The sequence below is a fragment of the Plectropomus leopardus genome, chromosome 5 (assembly GCF_026936395.1).
Source record: "Plectropomus leopardus strain MGB_pleo_1.0 chromosome 5, ASM2693639v1, whole genome shotgun sequence".
Lineage (NCBI taxonomy): Eukaryota > Metazoa > Chordata > Actinopteri > Perciformes > Serranidae > Plectropomus > Plectropomus leopardus.
Genome location: NC_142180.1, coordinates 30,970,119 through 30,993,591, shown reverse-complemented (window position 1 = coordinate 30,993,591; position 23,473 = coordinate 30,970,119). Strand labels below are relative to the sequence as shown.

The 23,473-nt window shown below is 38.2% G+C and overlaps 1 protein-coding gene across 1 annotated transcript in view; it reads right to left on the bottom strand.

Annotated features, from left to right (window-relative positions):
* Positions 1-22,315, bottom strand: part of suco (SUN domain containing ossification factor) — a 55,592-nt gene extending 33,277 nt beyond the window's left edge. Inside the window, 1 exon segment of the mRNA XM_042482876.2 lies at positions 22,030-22,315. Coding sequence (XP_042338810.2) covers positions 22,030-22,082 — 53 coding nt within the window. The 5' untranslated portion in view covers positions 22,083-22,315.
* Between the last annotated feature and the right edge of the window lie 1,158 nt (positions 22,316-23,473).

Below are 23,473 nucleotides of genomic sequence, written 5' to 3'. Positions count from 1 at the left end.
TACTTAGTCAGTGTTAACCCTTTAAAACCTGAGCAAGTTGGCTTGATTTCTTACAAAAACATGGGAAGAAGGCAGTGAGCAATGAAGGAAGAAATGACCCAAAAATTAGCAAGAAATTAGTAAAAAGTTCCAGAAAGTTACCTTTAAATAATAACAAAAAAAAAACCCAAAGTGAATAAAGACTTGGAAGAAGCACTTAAAAATACAATAAGTTCTGTAACATAGTGTTAAACATGTAAATTTGATAAATATAAAGAAAATGTCCTTATTTTTATCCTCTTTCTAATCTGGTGATTTCTTAACATTTGTGGAAAATGTCTTGCCATGTTGCTTGTTGTCTTTCCCCCCCTGGTTTTTGAAAGAAACTACACCAATTTTCTCAGGGCTCAAAGGTTTAAACACTTCTAAAAGGCATCTAGAAGCAGCACAAGAAAAGTGATGTCACTCCAGATTAATGCAGATCAAAGACCTCTTTAACACCTATTAACGGGAGCCAGAGGCTCAGACACGTGCATTGTACATTTGTTTAAACCTGAAAGCGTGTATACATTATGGAAATACTAATGCAAAAATCTTATTCAGAGCATGACAACACTTTGTATCAGTGACAAGAGACACAAGGACGCAGAGCTCAGATACAAAACACCATGTGATTCTGAAACTGGAGCGGTTCTCCTTGAGCGTTCAAATATCAATGTCCGGAGAGAGCGGGACACATGGACAGTCATGTTAGCTCCCTGTCAGCCCGGCTGTCAGGAGGAGGAAGATGAGCAGCGAGCAAACACACTCAACAATCAAACAGTGACAGCCATCTGTGCAAGTCAGTGTCCTGTCAATCACAGAGCCTCTCCATCTGGATTTTGTTTTTGAGCATCTGAGGTGATTGAGTGATGAGAAAAAAAGATGACAAGAACATCCAGTTGAGGCTTTATCTGTTAGAGGATGTTATAAAAAGGTGCATTGTGTACCTTATCAGATTCATGAGCAAAAGACAAAGTAGTAAGAAAAGGTTTAAAGGCACTTCTACTCATGTAAACATGCTGCTTATGAAATTTAGTAGTTTTCAGGCATAGCTTTGCTTCATTACTGCAAACACAACCTGTCCTCTCTGGTTATGTTGCAGTAAAGGAGACAGAGGCGTGGTAGAGCAGTTAATATCTCTGCTGCCTTCTCCATGATGAATATATATCTCTGAATGTTATGCATAGGTGTAAAATGTCATATCTAGAAAGACGCCCTGGCTCCTCAATCCTAAAGGGACAGCTGACTTTGACACCAGGGCTTGACATTTACCGTTGTTGTTTTGGATCCCTGTTGCTGATGAGCTGTGCTTGTGTTCCTATATGAGTAAACCTTGTAATATGCACTTCACCATAAAGGGTTGGGTATGGCTACAAAGCTAGTGATGGAAACCTAAGAGCCAAGCGGTGTACTGATACTATGGAGTAAATATGAACCACAGGCTAATATAGGCTCCTGGCTAAACTTAGATCCATAGCTTTAAACTATGTTGTGCTGCGTTTCAAATGTCTCCTGTGTCCCCCGTCACCCTCATCCACTGAACACCCATGGATGTACAGGGAAGACGTGGCCCACATACTCATCTGAAGACGACACGAACAAAATTACACAACAAACTGCTGAAAAACATCGCTCACACATAATAAGCATAACATGCATTCCTTGTACACCAAAAAATGATGATAAATGTCTACATTATGAATTATTTTTTAGAAACATATCAAACTGAAAGGTTCGTATTATTTAGTAACTCATTAACTGACTGTTGAAGAGTTATAGAAGACTAACACCTCTAAATTACATGTCCAGTCAAGTCAGAGCAACTCAATGTCCTCAACAGGCAAAATAATGTCAGACAAAAACACCAAGAGATCCTAACTGCCTCTGACGTGAGGCTCAAAGTGGCACTACTACACAGAAAAGCCATAAACACATATGACGGATTTTGGACGGTAGCACTGAACAGCAGTAGAGTCCCAGCAGTTACTTGATTAATCAACAGAAAAATGATTGACAACTATTTTGTTAATCAAATAATCATTTTGGTTATTATTTTAAGCAAAAAGGCCAACCATTTGCTAATTATGTGCTTCTAAATTCCATCGCTGAGCATGGCAAAAAAGTAAAATATTTTAATGGGTCTGCCCCATGTAGGCTGAGTCCTTTGCAGCAGCCGGGTTTGATTCGGGCTTGTGGCCCTTTGCTGCGTGTCATCCCCATTCTCTCTCCCACCTTCCTGCCACTCTAAAACTTCGCTAAAATAAAGGCATGAAAAGCCAAAAAAATTGTATATATATATATATATATATATATATATATATATATATATATATATATATATATATATATATATATATTCCACGTAATGGAGCATAATCGATAATGAAAATAAACTGTAGTTGAAGCCAAAAACCCTCACCTGCATATAATTATATATACACAAACAAACTTCATCATCTGACACGTTAGCTTTTATCCATCTTTGATCAGAACTTTGCACCTGTAAGATATTTACAGGGAAGCGTGAAAGTGAGTGTGGATCCCTGTTGCATGTTTGCATAATCTGTTTACTCAAAGCCTTCAAAATATCTCTACAGGCATCTTTGCACAGGATGCCACAACTCCTTAGAATTGCTCTACAAGATTTCCAAAAGTTGCACATGGTATGGTATGTTGAAGACACTTTGTTGAGTAGACAGATTATTTTATGCCAAGGCCTCTTTGCTCCTGCATACCGTATTCTCTGAAACTAACCTGGGCTGTTTTACTGTGTAGTTTCACAGTTTAGTTTTTGATAAGGACATGTAAAGCCTTGCTTTAACTCTTAAAAACATGAGCAAATTGGCATGATTTATTACCAAATAAATTGGAAGACGACAATTAGCAATGAAAGAAGAAACAACCCAAAAATTTGCAAGAAGTTAGCAAAAAGTACAAGAAAATTACCAGAAAAATAAGTTAAATTGATAAATAAAGAAAAATAAATAAATAAGATAAGTAAAGTAAAAAGTAAAAAAAAAAAAAAAGAAGAAGAAAAAGACTTGGAAAACAGGCTTAAAATATTAGAATAATTCTTTAACATAACTTTAAATATGTTATTCCCTTCAATTTTTCCCTAGCTTTTTTAAAAATAATTTTCTCAATCTACTAATTTCTTGCATTTTTGGGAACATTTCTTACCAAGTTGCTTGTTGCCTTTTTTTCCATTTTATAAATAAAAATGTATCTTAAAAGTAGCACAAGGAAAGTGATGTCACTTCAGGTTTCAAAGGGTTAACTGTGCATAAAATTTACTCAAGTCTTAGAAAGTTGTGCAATCTCATCTTAAAAATCTAATTACAGTTACCGTTTTTAATATCCAGTCAAAACAGAACTAATTGAAAGATTTTGTCATTGAACTCTTTATGTTCCATAACTTTGCATGTTATCATTTTTAAAAGGCCTTCAATCACTCAGATAAGGCAATGCTTGTGTAAATACACACAGGTGCCAAACAGATCAAATACCACAGTGCAGGTTTGACTGAACACATCACAGAGTCAACAATCGTGTATAAACATCTGTGATGAGAAATGCAAATATCACTGACTTCCGCAATGTGACACACTGAACCAGCATTTAACTTGAAACTGCCAAGTCACCGTGTGTTATCCAAATAACAAAAATTCAAATACAGAGATTAAAACTTGTGGAGCAACTCAGGACCACAGATACTCTGTATTTCCTGAGCTACATGCAAATCAGAGCCCAAATTAGGAAGTAAGTGGAAATGACGCCCTCCTGCCCTCACTCAGATTTATCTGCATGAGTGAATAAAAAACCAGAGTGTTGACATTCCTTTACAGATGAATAAAACGAGGGCAGATGAAAAGAGAAGGAAAAAAGGTGAAGAAGGGGCCGATCTGCTTTGGGGGCGTACCGTGACCTACTTTTTAATTCAAATAGTTATGCAATAGTGGGAGGAGGAATTTATGACCCACAAAAGGAGATGCAGCAACTGCTGAAGAAACAAATGCACAAGTAAGCCATACACAGTATATACCAGTAGCGGGTCAATAATAAGCTAATGAAGGAAGAGCCTGAAGCAAGACTAATGAGTCAGCAGCCTGAAAATACACTCTTCCTCATTCTCTCTCTATCCCCATTTCCTGTCCCACTTCAGAAGCACCTGGGGATTTAAATATGTCTTGTCTGGCTACAAATGGCTAAATCATTTTGTAATTTTCTGTGCTGAAGAGGACATCATCAGCTTGTTTGGCACTCGTCACAGAAAAAAAGAGTGCAGAGTGCCACCTCTAGAGCTCTGATGCAGTTGGCTCTAACTGAAACAGCTTTATACTTGCCGTACTACAGCCTTTAAATGCACAGTAAGACAATTAAAAGCAAAACAGCTTTGCACAGATGCACACAGACAACAGTGGCTACACATCCTCCTGATGCGCTGTCTCTGCTGGTTCCGAACAGCCAAATCCCCTGATATTTCCTGTTGGCTTTAGGATCATTCAGATCAGGAGACCTGGCATAAATCAACTGTACTGTACCAACCGACTGGGTTGACAGAGCGCAGACAAAACTGCAAAGACAACGGGCTGAGGATAGACTCATCTGCCAGCAGTGGGTCAAATATTATCACCAGCTGCGTGGTATGCACACCGCGCTCTGATCTCTTCTCAGGCCGGATGTTTGCCTGCTGACTAACAGTTTTCAGAGGTGTCACATATGAGCGCATGTCTGAACCAATGTGTGTGTTGTTCCCTATAGTCTTGGGTCCTATAGTCTCTATATTTGTTTCTTCCCCCATTGAATCTCTGCTGTCGGACTAGTTAAGATCAAGACAGCTTTGTCACTCTGCCATCTCATACACACTAATCTTTCTCATAGCAGGACACAGCAACACACAAAGTATGCTGTGCATAGCCAGGACCAGGACAGATTAGTTGTTGCTGGTCTCACTCCCGTGCTAAATCTCTGACCAGCTTCTCACACAATGTCCTAACCGACAGCACGTTATGGACACTAAGTCCTTACCCTCCTTAATTGTCTTAAATGCAAAAACTTAAACTGTATCACTGCGACGACTAGGCTGGGTATCGTTCACCGCTTCCGATACCCAATAGTACCTTTTTTCAGTACTTTACTTTCTCTGTAATAAGAAAAATGTGACTTTTGTAGGGGTGAAGTAGTGGACTAAAAAGCAGTTGTGCTTCTCTGCTTAATTCTAAACACACAAAGATATTTTTTTCTCTGTTTATCTGTGTGTGTGTGTGTCTGCTTATCTAGCATTGATACAATACTACTAATATAGTAAAGAAAACTGACCAGATGCCTAAAAAAAAACAAAATCACAGCAAATCTGGGCTGCATTGATAATTGTGGCTTGTGCGAAAGCCAATGGAGCGGCAGCAAAGCCGCCTCCTGGTTTCGGGGCACTTTAACCTCCCATCTAAAGCTGATCCCGACAACCCTATGGAGCTCCAATGCCAACCTCCAAACTCCATGGGTGGCCTCTAATACTGCCATATTCTAAGGCTGTATCGCGACACATGATATATAGCTCCGTATTTTTAGAAAGAGGGTGAGGACAAATTGGTTGACAAAAAGCTGAAATCACTTGGTGGTTTATGCTATCATGGTCATAATAGTAAATTTAATGTGTGTGTGAATGGTGTGTCCGTCTTCTATCTTTCCAAAGGTGGAGGGTCTTGTGATGTTTTACACTGAAGTTCAGAAATCCTTGATATACAATGTGCGGTGCTGGGAGATTAGTTAATAATACGAGAGAGGCTGATGGAGAAGAGCACAACGATGTAGTGAGTTCAAGTTCCTTGTTAACTGATCTGTCAACTCTCCAAAGCCAAATCACATGTTTGGTGAAAGCAAACACACACACACACACCAAACAAACAGCTGAATAAATCAGGCTGTTTTCTCACTGAGCAACATCTCTTAGAATATATTCTTGCAGGCAGTGAGTCCATATTCAAGCTAAACCCAATGTTGATGTCCACAAAAAAATACAGTCAGAGAGGAACAAATATGAGAGAAAAGAGCTGAGGAGAGAGAATCCAGGAACCACGTGGGCAGAGGTGGATTGTGGGGCAGGGAGGTGTGCCAGAATCGCCAGTAAAACTAGGCCAGCGCATCTGCCGGGCAGACAAAAACATGTCGTCACAGTTTAGAGGGAAAGTGGGGGCAGAGCCTGAAAGCTCTGCCTTAGAGGACTGAGCATGTTTGTGTATGTACATTTACGTGTGCGTTCTAATTTTCCTCTACATCGAACCATGGAATAATGTTGAGCAGCAGTTTGTTCTAAAGCCCGCTGATCCTCCATAATCCTCTCTCCACTGGTGCATCTTTGTGGCAGCCAGGGCATAGTGGCTGGACTGGTGGACAGCTCTCTTAATTCACCAACACAGACACATTTCTGAGCTGCACCCTACCACCTTACCTTTGGTACATTTATTGACCAAACACACACAGAGTTCATCTCAACCCGAAAGGTTTTGCTTGTGATTGGCTACAATTTTTTTTTCTTTTATTGTCAAGGACTTCAGTACATAAAGAACAATTTCTCCTTTTTCTCCGTGGTATATTATGTGTTAAATTCTTCTACACATGGTGAAATTGTAACTGTGTGCTTTCCCTACACTCCTCCTGCTATGTAAACTTGCAAAACCAGCCCGGGGCAAGACAAAATTGCCTTTGAAACAGTGAACTCTCTGACTTCTGTCTGAAATTGAAATGGTTGTAATCTACACTCAAGGACTGTCAGATTCAAGATGAATTCAAAAATTAACTGTCAAAGTCAGATGTTCTTCTGACTACCGCAAATTCATCATATTTACTGTAAATCTGACCACTTTATTTGTTTATCCACTGAGACTGTTTTGGACGAGGCAGAAGAGACTGACACAGATTGGCCAAGCTGCAATAACCCATTTATACTTAAACAAATCAATTATTTATCAGTAATCAACTGGTAAAGGCATCTTCATTATACTTAGGCACAGTTTCATGCCTCTGGTGTTTGTTCACAATGCTGACAAATAATAAGCAACAGAGAGCAGAAGCAGAGAAGTTTGGTTTTGAGAGACTCCACTTGCACTTAAGGTAATGATGATCACGTTTTCTACTCGAGTTTTTCCAATATCAGGATCGGAAATGCCTCCAATACAGACTAAAATACTTTACCTTATACCTTTTCTTTTTAAACACAATGGCCAGGGTTCCTGCAGCTTAAAGAAAGTGGGATTTAAGACTTTTTAAGACCTCTTAAAGCTACTTGGAATCAAATTTAAGACCAATTTTACAGTAGCCAAAACTGACATCAGTTACTTAAGAAACATGACTTTTTAGTGACGTTAGTGCTGGAAAATCTTACCTCCTGTCTCTCATCATTCTTAAGACTTTTGAAAGATCTACTCAAGACATTTTAATAACAATTAAGGCATTATTTTTCCATTAAAGGATTCAATGCCTCAATGATCTGCAGGAGTCCTGAATGGTATCAGATTGGAGAATATGCATGTTTAAGTATCAGAATCAGTACCAGGAAGGAAAAAATGGAATCGAAACATCGTGATTTTCTGCCTTTCTGTTGCAGACATATAAGCCCCATAGATAAACACTGCTGCTCCATTTGTTAATCTTCTTTTGCACAGAGCAACCAAAGACATTAAGTGGTGGATGGGGTTGGAATAGCCAACATGACTTTCTGTGTTGTAGCAGTAGAGGCATAGGCCAGACACTTCATCCCCTTTAAAGAATTATGACCCCAGGCCTGTTTCTGGCACACAAATGCAGGTCTGTACTCATCAGGCATCTCAAGGCAGAAAATCAGTGCTAACTGGCACAGAAATTGATGCTTTTTTGGTCCAACTTTTAGCCTTAGGACTAAAAGTATCTTACTTTCTGAATCTCTCTCTCCTTTAGAATTAAGTGGAGCTTTCCTGCACAGAACGCAGGAGGTGCGGATATATGAACAAACAAAACAAAACTCTGCCCACACAGCAGAAAAAGAAAAAAAAACATTTGCTGACAATGTTCAATAAGGCTGAAATGATATCAACACATCCTTCAACTACAGAGATATAGCAGGATCAAGGACAAATGTAATTTGTTTTTTTTAACTTTGTTTAAAAAATGACTAATAAATCTACCTTCTACCTTCTTTCTACTTTCTATATAACCTTTGGTATAAAAAGTAGTACAAAATCAAATCCTAAAGCTCAAAGTTGCAGCTTTAGTCATAATTAGCTAGATACCGCCATCATTTTTATATGTAATGAACCCATTTAGACATATGGGTGTCTCTTTTCTTGAAGAGGAACCAGTGGATCCAGATCTGCTGTGATCAAACAGGTTTTTAAAGAGAGCATGCACAGAGATCCTTTGTACATTTTCTGAAATATGTATTTAAAACTTAAAAAATTAAAATCGACGAGAACAGATATTAAAAGAAAGCATACTCCATATTCAATTATACTTTAAGGCTACTCGTATGATTTAACTTACTTTATTTCAAACAGGGGAAGGGAGCCTCAGCACACAAGCTTAAAATATCAATCCACCACCTATAAATTTAAGAAATTAATAAGTAAATTTGGGTGATGATTTACAAGCTTGGATTAATAAAGCTCTGTTTAAGGAATGGAACAACAGAGTGCCAACAAAACAGATGTCACATACTTCTGTTCAAACAGAACTTGATTGGTTGCTTTCTTATTATTCTTGTTTAAATGGCATGCTAATAAACGTGTTGGCACATGCCCAGTAGTTCCTGGCAGAACAGTACTTCATCCTGTTTCATCTTAAAGCCAGATAATCACAGTTTGATAAAACACTTCAGTTTATCTAATATAATGAAAGGCCACATTCTGTTATAATCCACTCTAGTTTGAGCTATTTGTAAAGTGTGTTTGCCTTTCTGGTCTATAAGGATCCTTCTTTGACTACTCCGGCTCTGTGACGCAGGTAAATAGTTCAGAATTTACACAGGAGCCTCTTTCTAGGATGTTGTGTGAATGAACAGACCCACCTCTATTTGGAAGCTAGCCTGCAGCACTAAGTAGGCCAAGTCACCTGGTGGAGGACAGACTGCTGCTCCTGTAGAGTTATACTCCTCTAACATGCCCTCAGCCCACTGACATTCACAAGATGTTCATCTAGAACTAATGCTCAAAATGCAATAGTTCAGTTATGAGAATTTTAACCTCAATAACACGACAAAAGCACCAATTCAGACACAAACAGCACCATCTAAGCTGTTAGAAAAGCATTCACTTTTTGGTGGATGTAGTTCAGTGGAAATAAAACTGTTTTTATATGACACTGCTCACAACAAGGTCTGTGGATTATCTTGAGTAACACGGTCATCATTTTTGGAAATAGGCACTGCTGTTGAGTTTGTCAAAGATATTTTTCTGTGCTTTAAACACAACAAGCCCAGTACCATCTAGTTAGGGTTACGCACTGATACTTTTAAGGGAACCAAGTACCAATCAAAATTACAGTAGTGCTACAGAGAATTGATTCACTTTTAAATCAATCAGTGCCAAAAATGTGTTACTTGAGAGTGCATCTGAGTGAAAATGCTATGTTCAAACAAGAGGCTGAAGGGCCACAAAGCACCCCGAAGCATGAAAGGCAGCCAATGCGCTCCGAGGCCGGCAACATGGCTATGCAGGGCCAGCAGGTTCGACTGCAGGCAGGAAGTAAAGTTCCCTGGAGCCGGGAAGCCAGACACGGCTCCTTTGGCTCCTTCAGTTTCGTAGACAGCCAAAACTATCACTGCAGTACTTACCTGCAGCAGTAGATTTGGTGTCTGGTCTATCTTCCTTTCTATATTATTTTAGTAACAGCCTAATATCACTGATACGTAGATGAGCAGACATACATACAAACATGCACAAAAATGAACATAGAATATAAGCTCATGTGTGACTAGCTACAAACAGAGGAGCGGAACAGGTTGCCCCAGTGATGAAGACCGACCGAGTTTAACATCACTCTGGTTTTCTCGTTAAAAAGCCTGTGGGATTTTTCCATTGGATATTGGATTATTGCAGGAAATGAGCTCTGTGGCAAACAAACATTTATGGCACTTACACATTTTATTCAGCAAGATAATCTCCTTAAATAAAGGAGATTGCAGTAAAAGAACAACACCACTTTCTGGATTTTTGAAACATAAATGCAGTCACCAGAAGTAAAAAGCTAATGTCAGGCTACAAACGAACTGCACTACAGTCGCTTTGCCACCACTACGAGGCTGTAAAAGCCGTGTTTGGCGCAGACTGTTTGATGACACTGTAGTCGCATTTAGCCGCTTGTTAACAACTGCCTTTTTTAAGACACATAAAAGCTTCAAAGTTTACAAGTGGAGTGTTTACAGACATATTTCATGATGTAGAACAAAATGTTAAAGTTTCTAAAGCTTGTGTTAGCCACAGACCTTATTTCAGACATTTCACCAAAACTGACAAGGCATTGACTTTGAGACGAGGGAAGTGAACGTACTGAAATGCTAATTCATTTCTGGGTTTGAGGGCTCATTACTGTGGTTCTTTATGCTTTTAAGTTTACTTCATCACCACCTACTTGGAACCATTGGGTAACAGTACCTGTATCGATAAAATGTGAACTGTACCCCACCATGCATAGATTTTCATTGTATTGCAGAGAAGGCAGAGATTTCTACAGATGATAATCCCAACATTTGGTAACTCACACCAAAAAAATAGATTAATAAATAGCAATACAGGTAAGAGGGAAAATATGTATTGTTAATTTGGGGATGAACTGTTCTCTTGAATGCCTTGTTATACACTTATACAACTTTATCATCTGGCTTGATTAGCTACATCATAACAGTGTTTGGGTTCACATATATATTTATTATGTCTATACCAATCAGTTAAATGGCCACATAACACTTTATATATCAGTAGTAAAAAGAATAAACATTTCTCGTCTAATACTGAGCTTAACAAAAGATCCCTGGTCACAGCATGGTGGCCGCAGTGGAGCTGTGACACTGTGATCATCGCTTTCAGACAGGGATCAAAGAGGCTTGGGAATGCGACATCAGAAACATCGGCCCAGGACAATGGGACTGAAGGACGCAGTCATGTGATATAATGTAATTTGATAGGAAAAGCTACTTTGCCAGGGTGGGTTAGCATGGGTGGGTGTGGATATAACAATGCTGAATGCTAGTCAGTATGTATGCATCATCAGGCACAGCAGGGGAACAAAAACTCATCAAAGATTCACTTCAGTACACAGTGTACCCATGTGCTGTGGCACAGTGAAACATTTATGATAACCACCATGCGTACTACGATGCAGAGAGGTGCCTCCTAACGAGCAAGGATGATTTTTAAAATACAACACTGAAAACTGACAGGAATACTTTGACATTTTGGCTTGAAATAATACATTAAACACATATGTAGCATCTGAATATTTAGCAAATCTGAAACAATGAGCTGCATGTTGCCCATTTGATTCTGACGTCCAAAACAAATCTTTTTATTTTAACCTGTGAAATAAGATAATGGGATCTTGCATTTAGCAGGCGGCTCGAGGAAAGTGGATTTGATGGTTTTGGTATGTCTTCAGATGCAAGCTTAAGCAAAACATGCCATTAATAGCTTTAGTACACAATGTTCTTTAGCCCTGTGCATTAACAATGGACAGGGAATCCCTCTGTACATTACCCTCACAAAAACTAGTTGAAAGACACACATGCTCACCGTCACACACTTGCTGCTTACAAGAGTAAACCTTCAACAAATAAAGAAAAAGAGAGAAAGAGACCACCACATGCAGTAAAAGAACAACAGCCGAGCCGGTCGGTAGCTGCAGAAGGTAAACACTGAAGAGCAGCGAGTCAGAGAGGGGGAGGGGAAGAGAAGAAACCAGAGCATTTTCAAGAGGGGTAAAACTGTGCCTTTCAAAGAAGACAAGGAAAATGCAAAGCAAGTGTGATTTTAGAGTGTGAACTATCAAAAACAGTTCATAGTTTCACACTCAATCCACCTATTACAAATGTCTTGGGATGCATTAAAAAACTTCTTACACTTTTTTCTTTTAAAAACATGGGAAGAAGGCAATAAACAGGTAGAAATTAATGTAATGTAAAAAAGCAGTAAATTACCTACAAATTAAAAAAACAAAAACAAACTAAAAGTTTTTAAAAAGTAAAATAAAAACTAAAAAAAGCCAAAAATATTACCTGGAAAATTGTGTGTAAAAATATATTAAATCTGTAAAAGTAATTTCATATACATAGTTATGATAATTACAAATATAGTTCTCTGGAAATATTTCTGTTGTTTTTTTTTAAAACTAGTTTTCTAACTCCACTAATTTCTTGCAATACGCGGGACATTTATCGCCAAGTTGCTCATTGCCCTTTTTTATCCAAGATTTCAAAAGAAATCAAACTGATTTCCTCATTCGAAAGTTTGCACTAGTTCATGGCATCTGAGTGCAACACAAATCAAAGTGATGTCGATCCAGGTTTCAAAGGGTTAAATCCCTTTAATCATTACATACAATTAAAAATCTGCTTAACCACGCACTCTGTTAATAACCTAGTAAATATTTTCCGTGAATCAGCACAAAAGTTTCAAACAAAATAGAAGCTCAAACTGAATGATCAGTTTCTAAACAGTCTAATCGATCAACTCCCCTCCCTCTGTCATGCGCTCCTCTCACACAGGCAAACACGTGCAACAACACCACTAAGTGTTCTGACGCAGCTCTCCACCTTTAAAACCTACAAATCTCCACCTTCAGAGTACTGTTCACTGATACAGCAAACAGTGGCATTTTCAGTCTAACCACTGACAGAGCCTCAGGCTACTGGCCTGCATTCAACTCTCACTGCCGGCCTACCTATTTCCAGAAAGACATTACGTGAACACCAGGATCCTGCAAAGAAGTTCCTGCTACCAGAAAGTAAAGAAAAGACATTCATAATTTAATATTTGTGCAGAAATGTACTACTATGGGAGTCATCATAGCCAACTGCACACTGTCATACAAACAAATGAACAAGGAAGTTATGGAGGATTATGGTACAAAATTGAAAAATATCTTGATATGCAGAAAATAGCACTTTACAAACAACCTTTACAGTTAGGTTAACAAAATGTACATCACTCGACTTCAAAATGAGCCGACTGAAGACACTGAGACAAGACTGAAACAGAGGACACTCGAAGCTTTTACATCTGGTTTTCGTTGAGATTTAAATAATTGAGAAAGACCATGTGTCTTTGCACTTACACTTCCCTTCAGTCTAAAGCTGCAACGATTAAACCAAAAATTGTCATTTTTCAACTTTTAAATTTAGCACCAAATAATTTGATAACTGGTTAATCATTTCAAGTAATTCATTATTAAAAAACTAAAAACTAAAACTTACTAAAAAAAAATCCAGCTATTTAAGTGTTAATATTTTCCTCTTCCTCTATGACAGAAAACTGAATATCTGTAAGTTGAAGACAAAACAATGGACAGATAAACCAAAAATGAGCATAACTGTTAGTTGCAGCCCCTCCTCAGTCATAACTCTCGTTCTCATTCATTCACTTTAAATTCTGTTATTATAAAGGAGGTATCTGTTTGTTTGTTTGTTAGTTGTCCAATTGTTACTAGTGGACAAATTCTGTTAACCACAACTGTGAGCAGTCACAACAAACTGCAGTCTAACTGGACAATGTTCAGCTCTCACCAAACAAACCACACTCACTACAATCATCAATCATCCCGTGTTAGTGTTTTCTAGGGAAACTGTTCTTGCAATCTGGATTTGATGTGTTACGATCCCCCAGCTCTCCCACCAGGCGCTCACCTTGGATGCCTCTGTGTACTCACTTCACCTACACTGGATCTACCTCAGGTGTTGGCTCACTCTGACTGCTTCACATTTCTCATGTTATTAAAAGCAGCCGGCATAAAGCATTAACATACAGAGCCATGCAGCTGAGAAACAGGAAGGCCAGCAGGCAAAAGAGCTCAGTGTGCTCGGCAGTCTCCATAGCCAGTGGGCAGGAACAATAGTGTGCTCTGGAGTGCCAGTCCAGCTCCGTCTCTGCACATAAAACCAGAGCTGCCAGCCTGAAGTGTTGAACTCTGCTACAACAACAACAGAAAGATGGACTCAGTTAGTGAGCCTCTAGTCTCAAAGCCAACAATCGAGGGAATGGAAGGTTTTAAAACTGCATTTTTTAGATTTACAAGGTGTGATGTTCCCACTGGCAGCTGATTAGGCCCAGTCGCTCAGTCAGAAGAATGGAAGTGATCTTATCTAGAGGATTTTATTGTTTTTTATTAATAGTATTATACAAAATCTAAACCTAATGACAAGTGCCTGTTTTTAGCTCCTAAAACTAAGTATAGGCTGGTTTCCATTACAGATTTGCACAAAACTTAGGCGATAATTTTAAAAACACAATTGTGAGATGATTACGTTTCCATTGTGTGATGTTATGCAACTTCTCCTCTCGCAATAACACTCCAAGAAGTATGGCGATGGAAGTTCAAAACATTAGCAGCTTTATTTCTGTTGAAGCCACAGCATTAGTTGTCATTATTTCCATTTGAGGCCGGCATAGGAGTGTCATGCCAGCGATGATGGAAAGGCAAGCTCCTAATACATGGACACATATAAGGAATTTCTGGGAGGTGATCGTCCACAATTTCACAGAGGAATTGTGGATTCAAAACTTCTGGATGATTCACCCAACTTTTAAAGAGTTATGCAAAGCAATAGCAATAGCACCTCTCACAGCGCCTGCTGCATCATGCCCAAGGGAGCCAGTTCCGACAAGCACATAACCATAGCTATTTCTAATCTCGCTACCTCTGCAGTACACTGAAAAAGACAAATAAGTGTTTCCATTGTAGTTTTGCGAAATATGACTTTTTTGAATCGCCTGAAATAACCACCTCGTGTGTATAAAAACTTTTATGCGATAAACAGTGTTTCCGAAATTGACGTGTTTCTATTAGGCGTATTTTATATTCCCAATTTCAATTTTCATAATTTGTGGGTTAATGAAAACCCACCTTGTGATGTCTTCAAATTGCTAATTTTGTCTTCCAAAATACAAAAAAAATTAAGATCAAAACAACGTAAAAGAGGACACACAACAAGCCTGAGACCTTCAAATGTTTGATTATTTAAATATTGACTTTATCAATTTTATGCTGATCAAATAATGCATTATTCAATCAGCGTCATCTGTTTTTCGAATTGAATTGTGAAAATGCAGACGAAGGCGCATTATCCATTTTGATTAAACTTAAAGAAAATACAACAACTTTATCTTTAAACAAAAGGCCTGGGTCTAGTTTTCTTGCCGAAGATGTTGATTCGGCTATTTTTTGACATCTAGGTCAAAAGTCATGTTTGTTCTGACAGATAACCTGGTGGCTGTTTTTCTTTTGCTTTAGAATCAAATCCAGTTGCATTCATTTAAAGTTAATCAATGTTGTAAATTCCCAAGTTTAAAAAAAGAGTACCTTAGATACCATTGAATTTAAAGTTGGTATATGCTGCATCTTCACTCAGTAAGATAATAAAGAAAGGTTAAGAACAAAAGCCAACCAGATAACCCAAAGAAAACCCTCCAGTAAAATATGTTAAAACTGCTATCTCTTCACTGTTAAAGTGCAGGTTAACGTAATTACTGCCATGCTGAGATCATTTATACAGCAAGATAAAACAGTGTGTTTGTTTCTGGTACACACACATGGACTGATTTGAACACAGTGCCATGAAATCATGTATGTCCTATCTGTGCATCTGCGTGTTCGTATGCACGTGGCTTGCATGGCGTGACTGTACAGTATGTGGGCACTTATGCATAAGGAAGTATCAAGGCGGTTAAGACATCTGCAACTCATAATGAATTAATATTCATTATACAATGTCCCTCAGACTTTATAAAAGACATTAAGTATGAAACGGTCGCAATAAATCGGTCGCACAGTAAAACTCCTGACAGTTAATATTACGGCTTCAAATTTTAATTAAATGTGTTGGATTACTGCACTTTGATAAGATCATGGTAAATACTGACCAGCATCAACCACAGTGAGCAGCAGTCTCTCAAACACATGGACACATTAAAACACATTCGATATGTTTTTTTCATGTTTACATGAGGCATTAGGGGTGTCACGATTCTCTGAATTCACAGTGTAATTTGACTTTCAATTTTATGGTCATGATTCAGTGCAAATGTTAATGTAAACGTCCTTTTTTTCAGCACTGAAGGCTATGTAACTGTTAGACTATCGAGTCTTGGTTTGTAAAAATCAACAGATCAGACTTGGGAGATCGCAGATTCTGCTTTTTGATTTCAATGATTAAAAGCTTAAGTTCGTTTTAATCGATTTTTGACTTACAATCAAAATTTTATTTGTGGTTTTCAATACAAAACTTAGTGAAATAATTTCAGTGTGTGCATCAGTATGTTTTGAAGATTTTCAGCACATTGTGATGATACTGAAAACCATAATCATTATGGTCACTATAATCATGTTGTAAAATTTCATCTCAGTAGTAGTAGTACTACATATCCCAACGTAGTAGTAGTAGTAGTAGTAGTTTCATCTCTTAAAAACAGTGCATATGTGCAATGTATCTCAATAGATCCCAGTTGGGTTAGACCACTTAGTGATTACACTCCCCTGACCGCTCCAGCACGACATAATGTGAAGTCAGAATGTGGCAACATACTTTTGTTTTGGGTAAACATAAGTAAAATACCAGCGGTATACTCCTTTACATTTAAGATACCCCATTAACCTCTGATCTGACTGCTTTCACGAGGAGCCCAGCAGGACAATGACAGGACAATAATGAAGTTGTCTAATGAATTCAGAGCTAAGAGGGGAGAAAAAAACAAGCACGTGTGCACACATGCTGCAAATCACAGCAGCCACGCAGCATTACAGGACCATAAACTTTACAACAAGGCAACTGGATGCAATAGCTAGAAGGTAAAGGGCTTCTGGGAAAGGGTTAGGTAAGCAACATCATTGTGTCCCAAGGCAAGGCTTTGTTACCTTCCATTTCACCTTCAAGTCCTGAACCCTCCTCCTCTTTCATGGCTGGAGCAGCCAAAAAAAAAAACACACAGAGCCTTCTCTGTTTCTCTGTCATTTTCTCTCAGTACCCAGTTCAGGTGCTGGTGGCTATCTACTGGTAGCAAATACAAGCAGCACTATCAGTGACAACAGCCTCCTCAGGCACTTACACACATGGGGCACCACGAAGAGGATCTAGTTATGCAACAACTGCCCCGAAAGGGGAACTTTTACGACATGGTTGGAACGCTGGGTTCTTTTAACGAGAGGGTCCTCTAGCTATTCCCTGGTTTCCTGCTTTGTGCTCACGTTGTCTGTGAGCATGTTTTTGAGGACACTGTTCAAACAGAGGGGCACATAGTGAAGATATATTTTGGGGATTTACCTGGTGCTATATTTGATAAACACCATTAGCCGGATAACTCGTGGGCTTTTTTTAAAGCCAAAATATTTGTGCTGCACAACAGAAGATCACACACAGGACTGCACAAGAACTGAAGCTGTGAGTCAGGAAACTCTGATCTGGCAGCAGAGGGCACGTCAAAGCCCCTATAGACCGCCTCATCCTATAGATGACCCAGCAGAAGAAAACAGGTTGGACAAGTTAAACCCCAGGGTGTTCTGTTACTGGACTGGTGTCAAAACATACGGCACAAACTTTAAACACCTCTTTGGGTATGATAAGCACAAGCAAAAGCATGCAGCAGTACCCGAGAGCAATTTAAGTTGCATCAAACCAGACATTTAATTACAGTAAAGACTAATCAACAGCACAGACATTAAATTAAAAAATATTCAGTTGAGTCAGCACATCTAAGACTCAACAGCACAAGGTGGACAGCTTCATTTTACCTGCACACGCTCGAGAGAATTGCAATGCTTTGCCAGTTTTGTTGTGCTTAATGGAATATAATATAAAGACCCCACTTGGACAGTTGGCTGCAGAGTTATCTCATGAGTGCTAATCACATTACATAACAACAATAATCTTCAAATGTCTGCAAAACTAATGAGCCTATGACACAGGGACAAATTGAGATGATGACAACACATGCAGCTATTTCTCTTGAGCACGCTCCTGTCCCGTACAAATGCAATGATCATATTCCAATTGTTTATTAAGCCTCTTCTTTGGACATTCTCTCAGTATATGACATAAATGTTCATCATATGTGTGTGTTCATATACAAATGCAACTTGTTATCCTCCTCTGTACCATCATCCTTTTGCATTTTCTTTATATTTAATTCACAGTGTCATTCATATAATACTAGACAGGTGATTTGCTTCACCTTCTTTTTTTTTCTAAACAAATCACGGTCAGTGTTCCCTCAGATATCGTGGTGTATAGATATGGAGCGATGAGATACATATTATCAAGAGCTCATTATCTTTAAAAAAAATGTGTTCTTTGTACTTTTTAGTTTTTATTGGATTCATGTTTGCTGACTGGTTATCACCCAGCCCTAGTTGTCATTTATCTTTTCTTGTAATTTTCTGTAAAATGTTGATTTTAGGTTTTTTGTCTTTGTTTTTGTTTGTTGTTTTCAAGTTGACGAGGATCCATTTGTTTACGCGTCTGGCTCCTTGACCTTGTTTTTTAAATTCATCTGAATTTTATGCAGATTTTAATTGTGTGCAAATAAATTCAACTAAACTTTGGCATTTTTACAGAATATAGAATTAGCAGAGAGTGCTGACAAACACCGACGTCTAGGCACTAAACTTAAAGTCTAAATGGGGAGAAAATATGCATGCCTTAAGCTATCATTACTGACAATCAACATGGCTGCAAATGTGCACCCTCACACAAACACTCTAACGCATGCTTTCTCTAGTGATGCTGATGTAGACAGTCTAAGCAAGCACACCATACACACAGTTAAGAGCGCACAGGTGCTGACTACGCCAGCAGGACACACGAAATACATTCTGCTGCATCTTTCTACAAACTGCAGCATAAAGATCACTAGCTGATCAGCCACAGTTTTCTCACAGTAATGCAGAGAGACTTCACAGAACAAGTAAAAGCATTGAATCTGCACAAGGTCATTTAAAAACAGCAGGAGAGTCATGGCAACAGATTAATGCCCCCCACCAGCCTTCTGATACAGAGCCCCTTGCTGCCTAAAATTACGGCTGCCTTGGAAACCTTTGGATTACTGCAAGGACTGCATTGCCCATTTCTGTGTTCCCACTGGGATGTGTGAGAGCTGGCACAGGAGAGTGTGAAGCCGACAGCAGCACGTTAAAAAGGGTTTGCATCAGTAATGAAGTCTGTGCATGTGGCTGCATGGTCATTAGTTAGCTTGTGTGAAAGTGAAAAAGTGCACCATGGTTTAAAGCAAGCACCTGACACGCAGGGCTGTAATCAAATATAGCCGCTACCAGAGAAGGCTGTCTCAATCGTGAATTTAATTTATAATTCAATATTCTCTTGGACTAACTGTTGATTCCTCGTTTGGTATCCCTGTTTGACTGGCCTTCAGGAGGCAAGGAGCCTCGCTGCTGTGTTTAAAGTTCTCATGTTTCTTGATTGCCTTTTATAAAGATGAAAAGGTATGCTAAATCTCATCCAATCAATACCTAAACTCTTCTGAAATAATCTAATCTGTGGGAATGTGATCATTCTTCAGAGAAAGAAGGTACAAGGGTTACAAACAGAAACTAAGAGAAGGATTTACCATAGTCTGATTCAGTAAGGTAGTATATTTCTTTTTAGAGACTTATTCTAAACCAGTTTGCATCTCTTGCAAAACATGCATACTATTAAGATACTTCTGCATACCAGAGAAAGTTTTACTTTTTAAAAACAGCATAAAATAATTCTAATCCTTGTCATGCACAATAAAGTGTGGGTATTAAACATTATGACGAAAAGGGGAAGAGGAAATAAAAATTTACTACTGGTTTTAGACTACAACAATTGGAGACCTTATGAATAAAATAAATATTCGTTATGCTGTAAGCAATGTAGGCTCTGCGGTGGTTAAATATGTATCAGGGTATCATTTCCTGGAAACATTACAATGTCAGAAGTGACCTCACATTGAAGTAAGAGTATTACATCATCTGAAAGAGCCTTTTTAATGAAGTTTTACAAACTGAAAAACGATCCACTACTATTTTTCAGTCATATATTATGATAATTGATAAAGATTATTCCGTCTTCTATAGAATAAAATCATCCACCTCTTCGTTGTGAGAAAATATGATGGCGAATAGTTTTCACAAAGAAATGACCAGGACGGTAGCAGCAGGCCACACGTTGAAGGGTTAGCTGTTCCTGAGTCACCACTGTGGATAAAGGTGGCACGTTAGCTGCCCTCTTAATCCCATTTCACAAACCCAGCGCATTGTTACCTGCTGTGTGCCTCTGAGATTAAACAAATCATGAGCTGCGTTAATCTAGTAGATGTCACTTCTGGTTTGAAATACTTTGGCAAGGAACTACACACTATGTTTTACATTCAAACTGAATATAATGACAGATCTGTTATTTTACTACAAGTATAATGAAGCAATCACTTTACAACATGTTTTCACCACACTTTTAACTATTGCTCATTAGAGTTTTGCATTGGACCCTGTGACGTTTGGTCAACTCATCCAAAGTCAATCCATATTAACTTTGACTTCAACTGATAATATGTTTGAGTTATTGATTATTAGGATAACAGTGCTATCGTATTCGGCATTTTTTCCCCTAAAATGCACCAAAATGCCTACTTCCTGTTATTTCAAATGATTGAGTCATGTGGGTTCCCAGAATAAATTAACAATCTCAAGGCATCAGTTGGTACATTACTAGGTGATAATGTGGATTTGGCACAAGTTTTTGGCATTTTTGATACGAATGACTCGATTACTTGAAAAATTAACTGTCAAAAAGCGGTTAATTGAAGCCCTAAATCACAGGGAGGAGAAATTATAATTGTACCCAGAGTGTTTACAGGGATCAGACACTGAAATTTAATGCTTGTGAAGGCCGTTTTATGGCTATTTTTAATAAAAATTTAGACCAATTTCTGGACAAATAATCTTTTACTTATTAAAGCACTGCAGATAACATAGGAAGCATATATGTGGTTTGTGTAAAGGTAGGTTTTACTTAGTAATATGGTTATTAGAGAAAGTTAGGTTAATCTACATTTTTCCAAAGACCATCGGGGGTTGGTTGTAAGGTTTGAAAATGGTCTGAAACTCCACACAGAAGAGCTTGACTCATTTGACAAAAATACAATAAAAGATGAATAAATGAAATAGGATGTAAAGTTTGTGGCAATAAAGACCTCGTAAATTCAATTTTAATACTATTTAGTTACTTTTGAGGCCTAATATTTATAATAAAATTACATTATGAGACTTTTTGAAGGATTCAAGGACAAGCAGAAACCAAGATTGCACCAGTATAAATCTTGAAAAGAAAACAAACACAGCTTGTTACTGTAAATTCAGTACTTCTTAGTCAGTATTACGTTACAAGCCACCAGAAAAAGTAACGTTTGCATTCAGCATACTCACTGGTTAGTTAGCCATGATGCTATTCAACAGCTGGCTAGCTAACCTACTGACCTACTAAAAGACATTTAAACGACAAAGTTTATCAGCCAGTTATGTAAAGTACCGATAAAACTACACAAAGGCTTTTTTTTTTAGTTTTAGGTCAACAAACATCACACCACACTGTGACTAGCTGATAATGTTAGCTTATGTAGCAAGAAGGATTCATGTCACTGAACATTGATGACTGACGGATACTCTGCGGCAAACACATCATGCAAAAGCGACGTGACGGACCGTGTAATTATCACGAAACGTGGCTCATCTCCTATTACGACTATCATCGGTTTGAGGTGTCATTGATAATGTGAATGGATGATGACGGACTTAGCTTACCAGCACAGGAGAGCTACAATGAGGCACACCAACAAAACGCGCAGCCTCTTCATTATCTTCCCGCGGGGACCAACATCCTCGCTCTTTGGGGGGTTTTCTGACCTCTCACGGCTTCACAATTCACCGAAGACAAGCCTTTTTGTTGCTTAAGGGCTTGTGTCAACTCCAAAAGAACAAACGACTGTCTTCTGTGGCTAAAAACTACACTTGAGGTGTGCTAATTTTCATTGTGCGGGTCAGTTGTCCGCCTCTTTTTCGGCTTTTACAGCTACTGCTGTTGACGGGTTGCTGGCTCTTGGTATGTTCAACCCCTGCTCCGCGTCTGGCCAATCAAATCAGAACTGAGGATTCGTCGACCAATCACAGGAGACGTAGCAACACCGTTTTCCACAAAACCCCGCCCCCTGCACTGTGGATGAGTTGGAGACTGTGGAGCAGGACGCGTCACCTATTAATGATAAGCAATCCCCAAAGCACGCAATAATTTAAATTATTGCTCAACTCTGTGATGTGAAACGCTTCGATTAAAATGACTAATGTTTGTAACCTGTTTTTCGAATAGGTACTGACACGTGGAAGGTCAAAATCAGTTGATGAGGTGTATGGTTAGGATAGAGAACATTGTGTACTTTTTTCCTCATTGCCTCAACACTTCCATGTGGTATAAAACGTATATTTCTAAACACCCTGGGAATCTATAAACTATCAAAGACATCCACGTATTATTAAAGCTCAATGTAATACAGTTAAATTGTATTATTCTATCTGTACCATGTGGATGGATGGATGGATGGATGGATAAAGGCATTGCAGGAGCACTACAACTCAGTCATAAACTAGAAGAGAAAAATATTGATAGAAAATAAAATAACACCAATGATAATTCATGATAACAAAAAGATTTTAATCGACAGAATATACATCATAAGAATAGGCTATATCATAATAACATAACTATACTAAAAAAATAAATTAAAAAAATATATATATACATATATACACACACACAAATAGGGAGAGATATCATATATATATATATATATATATATATATATATATATATAGACAGAGAGAGAGAGAGAGAGAGAGAGAGAGAGAGAGAGAATATGCCACAATACATACAACTATATTAAAATAAAACAATAAAAATATTCAGATATTTATGATAGAGCAATAGGCCTGTTTATCATAACATAAATACTATACCTGCATCATTGTCATGTTCCGTGATATAGCCAAGAACAAAATCTAGAAAGAAGGATTAACGAATACCAACATTATAAAAATATACTTAAATACAAATACTAAAATAAAAATAAATAGCCTTTTAAAAATATCCATAGGATAACAGATATGTATGCTATTATATCATACATATCTGTAGTATTTTCATCTTTCATGATATATCTATAGAATATCTATAGAATGAAGGAATAGTGAACAC